An 11,588-nucleotide genomic window follows, 5' to 3' on the forward strand; every position below is an offset into this window, starting at 1 on the left:
AGTTTCAAAAAGTTCAAGCACCATTTTGTGGGTTTAAAAACATAAAAATTATCTACAAGATTGTGCAGTAAAAATCAACAATCAAAGACACTTAAGAAATAAGATAGTTCCACAATTATTGTAAAAAAAGTATTTCTAATTTTTTTATTGTTAAAATTTTGAACAATTTCATCAAAATCTTATAAAAATTAACTAATCTTGTAAAATGTCAGAAGACCTCAATGACAAAGCACATACTTGTTGAAAATCTGAAGCTTAATTAGCCCGTAGAATCAATGATGTAGAATCAATGATGAAGTCTAATTACCCGATGGAATCAGACAAGGAAGACCGTGTTCTCGGCCACCATGACCTGATTGTCGTCTTGCATTTGAGAGAGGCACTGGTCGATCTCGCCACGCGTGAACGATTCCGTTACCATGGCGTTCGCACGCGCCATTATCTGAAGAGTGAAAAAAAATAAGTTTAGCATTAATATTAAGACATATACAGTGATTTAATATATTTAAAATTTAGTATCAAGACATAAGACTGTACCTAGTAGCTTAGTTTAGAAAACAATAATATTATTAAAACAATGAACACTAAGAACTTAGCTTACTATAGCAAATTACGCTTACTTTAAACATAAGTAGTATAATTTTTTATTACTGATATACATAAATTACTTTTTTAAATAACAAGTAAAAAAATGTTTCTTAGTGGTATATCATTTTCAAGTATAGCAGAGCCAAAAATGTTTTCAAAAAATAAATATTTTTTATTCATTACTTGAATGAAAAATTAGATGCATATACGTTTTATTATACTAAAAGGTATTTTTTACAACACTAATGAGCAAATAACTTTTAACTGTTTTAAATAATAATAATTTTCACATTTTTTTATAAGCAATAGTTCAATTGTAATTTAAACAGTTTTATTATTAAATAAGCTGCAAGCTTAACTATGACAGTAAAAAAAATTAATTAAAATAACACATTACAACTAATTATCCTTTAAATATAACACAATACGACTATAACTTTTTTTTGTTTATAAGGCAGCTTTACCAACGCAAAATTTATTTTTACAAAATCAATTTAAATTAAGCTTGTTATAAGTCTAACACCTCAACTATTTTTTCTTTAATTTATAATTAAATTTAACAATACAAACTACACATTTTAAATAAATAAAACAAACATCAGGAATTTCCATGTGGCTGGCCTCCCTGTTTTCCCTGAAAATGTCGTGAAGAGCCTTCTTGAAGGATTCCAGCTTTGCCGGTGTCATGGTAACGTTACTAGCATTATCACTCGATGGGGCTGTTGTGTCACCCCCTAGTGACGATGTTGACGGTTGGGTTCCTCCGGTGGTTGTTTCGCTGTCTGTTGTCATGGTGATACGATACACAGTGTTGTCAATAAAATTTATTGAAAAAATTATAAAACTACAACGACTAATTATATAAAAATATAGAAAAAAAAACAAATATTAAATATTTATCAAATACTTATAAAATAAAATAATTCACTTCTTACACTATTGAAACAATAAAAATCATTACATGCTTTCAGAATAAAATGTAATAATCTACAATAATGTTAGTGTCTAAAATTATTGAAAACCCTAAAATATACAATGTTTAAGCATATATTACTTCGTTAACAATCATAACAATGTAAAATTTGAAGATGATGCAAAATAATTTATAAATGTTATGAAGAGACCTAGTTTATAATATTAAGTAATACTTTTTACAACAATAAATTACCTTTATTGAAGTTATACGGGTCTTCAGAGTCTCCATCGGCTCTTCTGGACTTTCTGTTAGTTTTTATTGTTGTTGTAAGCAGTAATAAATTACTTTAGGGAGTTTAAAAGGATTTAGCAACTAATTACAATTTTGATTTAAAACTTTAAAACTTTTTTACATTTTCAAGAATAATGAATGATAAAGAAGAGAAAACTCAAACAAGATAAATACAAACCAGTAAATAATAATTATGTTGTAGGAAGTTCTGATGAGAATGGATAAATATACTAAACATTTATCAGAATTTTTTTAACTTTTAATTATATATCAACACATTATGACGTCGTACCTGGGTCTCTTAGGAGCGGTGGCTTCATCATCATCATTGTCGTCATCGTCATTATCGCTTGCGTCAGCATTAGTGACGTCATCACGCTTCCTCTTACGCACTTTCTCCTCCACCTATAAAAATTTTTAAATTTTTAGATAAATAAGAGTTTGCAAAACCTTCACAAGCTCTTAGTTAAATAAATATACTTAACAAATTCAAGTTTAAATAACTCTTAGAAAATTGTCTTCCGAAAAAAAAACAGGATTCATAGTTTATTAACTTCTTTAAGAGTAAATTTTATCATAATATACAGAAGTTAGGTTGGTTTTTTAAAAGCAATGACTTAAGAAACTTAATATCTTAAAAACTTACTGTTTTAAATTTGAATATAAACTCTGGAATTACGATATTTTTCGAGTTTTAAAATTTCTTAAAAACTAAAGTTTTCATTTAAAAGAAAAAAATTTAAAAAACAATTAGCATGGGATAAGTTTAAACTCTAGCTAGATGCTATAGACTTTAAGTTGGACAATCAGTTAACTTTGATTTAATTAAACTTTAATATCAACAATTATATTCAGATGTTGAAAAACTAAGTACATAAAACAATTAACAGTTCTAAATACATTAACACAAACTAATATTCTAATTTGAGCGAACCTTATGGAAGTAGGCGAATTGAACGAGCTCTATGGCGGCTTCGGCGTCGACCTCCTTTATCTGCTGGCTGAACCTCGATTTTGCGTGCGCGGTCGCCAGACGGATCAGTGTTTCCAGTGTACGCGCCGTCACCGGCGTCGTCTGTTGATGTAATGAAATTTAATAACAACTTATTAATTTTATTATGTTAATATTTTCTTTGGTGTTGGAATAGATACCATTCGAGTAAAGTGACTTTGAAACTCTACAACAAACTACTATTACTGTTTTCTGGGAGCACACTCAAGGGAAGACATAACTCTTTTTTTTTATATAAAATTAACTTTTACCAAAATTATCATTTAAATTAAACTTTTAATTGTAACTCATGGCTCAAAACAGTATTTCTTGTAAACTTGTTCAGCTTACTTTACTAAACTCGTAAAAGATTCAATAAAGTCGCAAATGTTTAAAAGAAACGCAATCATTGTACATGAAACAAGTCTCACCCTCGCAATGTCGGTGTTCTCCTGATCCATGTTCCTCAGCCTGGCGTACTCGTCGGAAATCCTCTCGCACGCCTTCTTGGTCAATTGCGGTTGAATCGACTTGGCCAGGTGGATGTACTTCTTCAGAAAGTCCATTGTCACCGTTCTGTTAAGAACAATGACACGTGTAACAAGGTTTTTCCTTGAAAGAAAATGTTAACGGTTTAAAACTTGAACAAAATGTGTATAGAATTTATTGAAAATTTAAGCCTTAATTAGTAAAAACTTTTACTAATTAAGGCTGTTTTCTTTTTAGAAAATTGGACAGTTTTTGTTTTGATAAATTTACTGATTCAAAAATATGTACCTGATGATGTGAACATGTCAAACATTAAAGCAAAATGTCTTACTTTGCAAATTAAAATCAATAAATATTATACAATTTAAAAAAATTCTTTAAAATAAAATGTAGAAACTTTAGTATACTTATTTTTACTTTACAACACTAAACTTAATATTGCGTTTTGCAGCTTACTTTTTTATAAATCTCTAAAAAAGTGACAAGAGTACAATCAAAATGCTTATTGAAAAATATATTCAGCAAAAACTCGACAAGAAAATGCTCAGCCAATGCAATTCAGAGATTAATATTCAAAACTATCATGTAGTAAACAATTCAACATCTTTCAAACAATCAAACTTTTTCCTGCTGTTTTCTCCGTGCAACAGGTCGTTGTGCTTCTCGTAAACCTGCGTTTCCTTCTCCTCCTCTTCCTCTTCCTTCTCCAGATCCACCGTCGACAAGATCTCGGCTCCGACGTTGATCGGAAGAGCTGTGGATAGAAACATAGTGATGAACACTTATTGCTGAAAGGTGTGTATTTTTACAGATAAATATCGTTTTGGTATACCTGGCTACTGTTAACGCTGGCAATAAAAGAGTTTTTTTTTTAAGTTATCGCTGGTAAAAATTAAAATTAAAAATAATCATTAAACTTTTTTTTTTAATTGTTTAATACATTTATAGTTTTTTTATATTTATGATTTTATAATTTTTCACAAAAACATCAAACAAACTAACGGTCTCCGTCTTGCTCATTCGGATTTCTGTATCTGTGAATCCTGAGCACATGCTCTGAAATTCTCCTGTTAGATTAGCACATATACATATAAGACATTAAGGTATTTGTTCTTTTAAAAATACATTTAGACATGTTTTAACATTAATTGGGTCAAAAATAAGACATGAAAAAATGCTAACAATATTTTTCGGCTTTTCAACATTTTTTTATTATTAAAATACATATTAAATAACTTGCATAATATAAAAACAAATATAAACATAAACAAAATAAATGTTTTTAAGTAAATTAACCTGTCATTGTCCGCTTCCATTTCATCTAAAACTATGAACAATAAATCAAATCTGTGAAAAAAATATAGTTTACCAAATTTTTAAATAACCTATTTGATAGTTAAAGAAAAAAATATAAATATAAAAATTTAGAGAATGCAAAAAGAAACATATTTTTGAGGTGATATGTTAACAAAATAAACATAAATTCAAACTATATGTTTTAAAAATATTTAGCTAAACAAAAAAAATTGCATATAAAAATAGTAAAAACGGGATAAACCTAATATAAAAGTTTAACATAAAACTAAATAAATTAACAAGAACAGTAAATGTTAGAAAGATTGAAAACACAATTTTTTTACTCAAATAAAAAAATTTCACAAATGAAACCTGGAAAGCAGCGAATCCTGCATGCCGATGTTGTCCATTGGAGGGCGGTACTGATCGTACCTTCCGTACACCGGATTGGCCGCGGCCAGCACCGAGCATCTGGCGTTCAGCTTGGCGTGGATGCCGGCCTTCGCCACCGTCACACGCCCTTGTTCCATCACCTTGAATGTTGTTTTGTATTGGAGGAAAATTTAAATTAACGATCAAACATTTTTCGCTTTTTATATAGCATGTCAACGTGGAAATGTTTTGTATACAATGGATGATTTTTTATTTTGCAATATAAAAGACCAAAACTGTAAAAAATTAACCAAACTAAACAGACACGAGCTTTCACACTGTGTTACAAATACTTGAAAGCCATAATTCAAAACACTTTCATTCAATGGCAACTTCTTATAACAAACTTCTAACCTCGTGAATGGCGGTTCTGTCGATGTCGGACATCTTGTCGAACTCGTCAATGCACACGATGCCCCGGTCCGCCAGCACCATCGCCCCCGCCTCAAGCCGTCTGTCCCCCGACTCCTCGTCCTTAGTCACCGCCGCCGTCAGTCCCACCTGTGCGGGAAAGTACCCGGTATGAGAACGTTTTAAACGTTAATAGACGTATTTTAATTGAGAGAAAGTTTTCAGTTCAACACAGTTTGGAGCGTAAACTTGTTTTGATTTTGAAGGTTTTTGATTTGTTTAAATTTCGTCAATCTTGAGTTTCTTAATTTTTTTATTCTTTTGCATCACTTTTGAATAAAAAGAGCTTTATTTGTATTCAAACACTAATACTCACAACCGAATCTGAACATCACAAACTAACGCCGGTGGTACCACGTCCAGTGGTGTTTACGGCCCTGGGCGCGGTGCAGAGGACGTACCTCAGCATCTGCGATTTGGCGGTCGAAGGGTCTCCTATCAACAGGATGTTGATGTCACCACGAAGCCTCGACCCGTTTGCAAGAATCTGTTAGAAATTGTTAGTGAATAGAGCTTTTATGCCATACAAAACGCCAAGTGCTTTAAACAAAAAACTAAATTGTTTAACTTCATACATTATTAATTATTTGAAATGATGACATATTAAACACTAAACAAATAGTACTAATTGCTTAAACATTGCCAAGAATATACCTAAAATATATATGTTTACAAGATTAGAAACGATCATACCCGCAACTTAGTGCTGAACATACTAATTTACCCAATTACGATTGCTAATCACCAAAACTAGCCGTTTTAATTGGGTCCGATTGTAACATCTAGGCTTTTCCCCTAATATTTGATCTATCAGATAATTTTTAAAATCTTTTTTTTTATTTATTTATTCTCTTATTCCTAACCCACCTTACCTAAACATATAAAAAATAATCAAAAACTTTTTTTTTCTGATAACTAAAATTAAAATTATGAAAAAAAAAAAACCTTTTTTATTTTGATGACTCGGCAAATATTAGGAAAAACACCTTAACGTTTCAAAAAGACTCGTTTTAATTTCAACCACTCAGTTAATTTTCATTAAAAACCTTTTCCCTGCCGCCGAGCAGCATGCACAGCACCGCCTTCTTGATGTACTCGTGGCCGTGGATGGTGGGCGCCAGCGAGTTGGCCAGCTGCTCGAACGAGTTCTTCCTCTTGGCGAACTTCCTGATCTTGTCGATGTCCTTCGCCTGGAACTGCGGCTCCTCGTCCTTGGAGAGCTGCTTCACGTTGTTCGCCACCAGCACCGTCCTGTTTTTATTAGATAAAATATTTTTAACACCACTGCGTTTGTTGATTGCTGACGGGGTGCGGTGAATGAAAATATTCCTTTGGTGTTTTCAGACATGTTGGTTTAAGTACTGCATACAAAAAGTAATCTGGTGCATAAAGTTAAAAGTTTTGGCCGCAGTAAGGAGTAAAGGTCTGAATGAATGCAATTTAAGTAGTATAATCTGCAACACTGGATCATTTCAACTGTCATTTTTGGTAAACTCTTTTAAAAATCTGAGTTTTAATTAAATTGTCTGTGTAACTATTCTAGTTTTCTTTAGAGTATTTTTGGTTCGGCTAAAAAAAATAATTAAAAAATGTAATATTCACCACTGTTTCTCATAAAATTAAAAACTACACTACACAAGACCAAAAAATATTCCCCAAACCTGAAAACGGCGGAGGTGAACCCGTTCTTCTTTCCGGGGAGGCACCTGTAACTGCCCACTATCTGGACCCTGTCCCCGGGCTTGCACAGGTCCACCAGGTCGTCATTGGTCACGATGTCGATGGACCTGGGGAGCTGACCTGCCGGCGCCTTCTCCGGCATTTCCTGTTTGGGGAATTTTATTTTAAGATTTTTTAATCAAAATAGCAATTTTCAAGGGAGAAGAAAAAACTCACATTTCCACTTCAGATAATTTCAAATATAGAGAATTCCACAGGGCTCATTTTTAACGTTGTAAAACAATTAACTATCCAAAAATTACTAGATATTTAATAAAAAAACTTAATGATTTTTTTGAATCTTCCGTAGTTTACAAGTTAATGGACCAATTTAAATGCGTAGTATCATACTCCAAAGTAAAGAAGTAAACCTTTATAAGAAAAAATACAGTCTACTCTTTGAAAAATTATGATTAAAATATTTCTCATAACTTTAAAAATTTTATACGAGTAGACCATTTAACAATGGGTAAATTTAATTTATTCATCAAACCTGTATGGTCAGCGTCTGGTGGTCCTTGTACACCGACATGCCGAACTCCGTCTCGAGGGGGTTCCCGTTTTCGTCCTTGGTAGGGTACGCGTTGCTTGTTGGCAGGATGGCGTATGACGTCATGTCCGCGTAACGACGGCTGATCGTCTTCTGCGTTGCCGGGCAAAAATGAAACGTTTTCACCACCTGTGTGAAGTAATAAAGAAAATTAAAGATAAACAAAAACTTTTATTTTCGTTTTGTTTTATGTTTTTCTTTGAAGACTTAGAGTGAAAATAAGGCAAAGAGTTTAAACCTTTATAAACTTGAATTATTAATCAACTTCTAGATACAAAATTTTTATTCTAATATTAAGTGCACACATACTCATTCAAATGATACTATAGTTAAAAAAGTTACTGATTGTTGAAAATTACTAAATCTTAAAAACAGTCACAAATTTTTTATAAAAATGCTGTATATAAATTAGTAGTAAATTACTTAAACTAAACTTTTAATGAAAATTAAAACATGATTAAAAAAATTGAATTTGTACAGATATAATTTACATTTTAATTTTTATAATAAAATAAAAAACCTTTCAAGAAATTCTAAACTTGTAGTTAAACTTAGTTAATAATAAAAACAAAGCTTAATAACTTTCAAAAAAAAAATATATATATATACATAAAATTATCAAATCATTAAAAATTCAACTTATTAACTATAGAACAAAGCAATTTTCTAATAAACTTCAAAAAAGGCAAACTTTTTGTTTCATCAACGAGCACTTGGTAACAATTCCCTCCAAACAAACGAGTCCTCCCAAGTGCCTGGCAGTCAGTGTTCTCGGGGTGACGTGCTTTGCACCGAAACTGCAGTTATATTGTAAACTTAATTTTAATACCAACTTTTAAAAAACAAAATAATTATATACATAATTTTACACAACTCAAACAACAGGTAACGTTTTGGTTGAGATGTTAATTTTTATTGCTTCAATGATACTTAAATATATATATAAATAATGATGTATGGAGAATTTAAAAAAATAGGTAGCTTTTAATATCAATATAAACTTTTATATTGTACAAATATTTTTTCATACTAATAAATAGGTTATCATTTTAAATGCTATCAAATATAAACTAATACCACGTTAATTTAATCAACACTTTGAAATTACCTTCCTTCAAATCCGATATGAAAATCTTCGTATTTTTTGGCATATTCAATTGAATTTGTGGTAACACAAGTCTTGAGTGCATTCTGGAAAGCTATTATTTCTCCAAAACCACGGCCTAACAACCTTGGAAAACATTTGTACACATTATTAGAGGGATTTGTCAATTCAAAACATTTTTTTTTGTTTTACTGTACATTATTAAAAGTTATTTAGCTATAAACATAAAAGCTTATCTGAATAAGTTTAACATAAATTTTTAATTGTATAAAATGTTATGTTAGGAATTTATAGCCTTACTTTCTTTGATTTAAAACGAATTGTAAATATTGTCATCTAGAAATCTTAACTTAAATGATTGCATTTCTTGTAAAAAACTTTAAATTTATTCAAATGTTTTTGGCAAACTTTCTCCAGGTTTTCAAAATTACACTTTCAGGGTCTATTTTTAGCTTAAAATTAAGTTTAAGGTAAAATAAACTGTGTTAAGTAGTTTAGAAGCATTAAAAAGATATCTTAAAAAGCTTCTTTAAATGTGTTTTTTAATTAAAAAGTTTTGATGATGACAATAATTTTATCTATATGATGGATTTTTGTGTCAAATCGAAATTTTACTACTTAACATGTAAAAGTTGTTTAAAACTTTAGGTTTTTCCAGGTTTTTTTAGCCTAAATTTTTAAATTCCAAGATTTTTGGCAACCATGTTTAAATTCTAATTCTAAATTTGTTTCAAAAAATAATAAACAATATAGCAATTTTTTAAAACAATAAAATGCACACACTTTTTATTGAAACAAAAAAACTAAAACTGCAACATTTATAAGTAAATACATAAGAAATAATATTACAAATAAACAATAAATATACCTGCTTGCTCTAACTGGGTTCCTTTTTCTCAGGTCATTAATGTTGACAATAAGCCTTGACTTTTCCTCTTCCATCATAGCTTGCACTAATTGCGAGTATTTTCCATCCGATACAACCTGAAATACACTTGTTTTGTTCAAAACAAAAGAAATTACAACTCTTAAAAATTTATCAGTGTAACAATGAATATGGAGAAATAGTAATATATTGATAAAAGTTTCATTTCTTTTGAATGTTTGAAGCTTGTAAAACTTTCACGCTTTTTTTTTTCTAAAACACTGTCATACACAGCATTAGACTTAACACAATAAAAGTAAAGCCATTAAAAGAAGACCATTCTCTTTTTCTTTTTTTGTGATTTAAAACTTTTCTTAATATTTATGATGTATTTTTAAGGCCATAGGGGGGTCCAACACATTTTTACAAAAATTAACTTTGGCTTTTATATGAAAGCTTTGAGTACAAACTACATGCCAGTTTTTATAGAATTCAAAAATAACATTTAACTTTTGAGATATTTTATTTTTGTAAAAAGTTTCTGATACAAATGTATAGACCACAAATTTCTCAAGATAAATTTTAAAATTCACTAAAAATGTATCTCCTCCTTCATTTTTTAAGCAATTTTCTTCAAATTTTTAGGAAATGTTCCTAATATTAAAAGAAAAAAAAAAGTTACTCATGTACTTAAAAAATTTGAAATAATAAAAATTTTAAGACAAAAATTCAAAAAAAAAAATTCAAGTTTTTTCAAGTCCAAAGTAATGTTTATAAGTTATTGTATAAAGATTAGACGGCGAAATTTTGAAGATTGCTTGAAAAATGTGGGAGGAGATAGATTTTAAATAAAATAGTTGTTTTTTGCTGTTTTAGTTTTCCCTTCCCATAGGAAACCCATTATGCGGCCCAACTTTGACTAGTCATATCTCAAAAAAATAATTCGAATTTTTCTAAACAATAAAAAGCATTTTGAAGCTTAAAAGAATCTCTATAAAATAAGTTCAACTTGTAAAAAATATGGGCAACCCCCCTCCACCATGGCCTTAGTTCAATTAAGTATGTGCATATTGAATATGAAATAAACAGATCACTATTAAATCACAATAATAATATTATTTTATTGTTACTTAAAAAGCTCTGAAGATCCTTTTAGGTGAAGCAGTGTCAGCTAAAGTAACAATTGTTGAATAAAATTCTAATTATCAAGCTTTTGTCTATTGAGCACTGTAGTTCATACAGTTGTCTATCTGATGTATCAGTAATAGTGTTAAAAATATTAAAACTCAAACAAAGCATAGATCTTAAATCATAAGCTAAAATATTATCTAATGAATATCTATATCTATAACACTCAACTACTATTGTTAGTAATGTTTAAATAAGCTCTTTTTATTGATATTCAAAAAATAAGTATAGTACTAACAGCATCATCGAGAAACTGAAGATATTGTTTTTCTGCCTCTTTCATTTCAACCTCATTTTCTGTTTCTGGAATTGCTGCAGTATCCATGTTGTTTTATTATATTAACTAATTAAATATAAATAAAAGAACTGTGTTTTATTATTCTACTTGTACCTACTAATCACAAAAGACAAACTTTTAGGATATGAATCAAAATAATTTCAGCCTAATGAATGTTGTAAAACATAATTATAAATCAATTCACAAAATAAAATTTATCAGTTCTATCTGTTAAAAAATTTAAAAAATTAATAATTCAAATAGTTTTATTAACATTGCCACATTGCCTCGTAAGTTTAATTTATTTTCAGAAACTGAAAAACACATATGCAAAATAACTTTGGTAGAAATAATGACTACCTAAATTGTAAAAAAAATATTTAGTTTTTACTTTGTACTGACATTATTATGAAGAAATTTATTAAATTACAAAAAAAGAAGTAAAACACTAAAAAGAAGTTTAACACTAA

The 11,588-nt window shown here is 29.6% G+C and overlaps 1 protein-coding gene across 1 annotated transcript; it reads right to left on the reverse strand.

Moving 5' to 3' along the window:
• Window positions 1–286: 286 nt before the first annotated feature.
• On the reverse strand, window positions 287–11,186 carry LOC145838231 (DNA replication licensing factor MCM3-like). Its single transcript, XM_082945793.1, has 19 exons — window positions 11,080–11,186; window positions 9,657–9,772; window positions 8,792–8,914; window positions 8,375–8,480; window positions 7,627–7,812; window positions 7,076–7,239; window positions 6,461–6,665; window positions 5,758–5,901; window positions 5,358–5,504; window positions 4,944–5,104; window positions 4,572–4,622; window positions 4,278–4,342; window positions 3,897–4,029; window positions 3,218–3,398; window positions 2,730–2,870; window positions 2,088–2,200; window positions 1,757–1,809; window positions 1,186–1,370; window positions 287–442 (listed from the first exon to the last, which is right to left on the reverse strand). Exons 1-19 carry the CDS (start codon window positions 11,164–11,166, stop codon window positions 317–319), a joined length of 2,487 nt encoding a protein of 828 aa, XP_082801919.1. The 5' UTR covers window positions 11,167–11,186; the 3' UTR covers window positions 287–316.
• Between the last annotated feature and the right edge of the window lie 402 nt (window positions 11,187–11,588).

The sequence above is a fragment of the Thalia democratica genome, chromosome 6, assembly GCF_965202585.1.
Source record: "Thalia democratica chromosome 6, ktThaDemo2.hap1.1, whole genome shotgun sequence".
Lineage (NCBI taxonomy): Eukaryota > Metazoa > Chordata > Thaliacea > Salpida > Salpidae > Thalia > Thalia democratica.

What these genes read in the sequence shown, in the direction of transcription:
- LOC145838231 (XM_082945793.1), bottom strand. Translation starts at nt 11,166, where the DNA reads ATGGATACTGCAGCAATTCCAGAAACAGAAAATGAGGTTGAAATGAAA. An exon ending in ACCAGACGCTGACCATACAG is followed by an intron (nt 7,240 to 7,626) that starts GTTTGATGAATA and finishes TTCCCCAAACAG; the next exon opens with GAAATGCCGGAGAAGGCGCC. An exon ending in CTGGACGTGGTACCACCGGC is followed by an intron (nt 5,505 to 5,757) that starts GTTAGTTTGTGA and finishes TTTCCCGCACAG; the next exon opens with GTGGGACTGACGGCGGCGGT.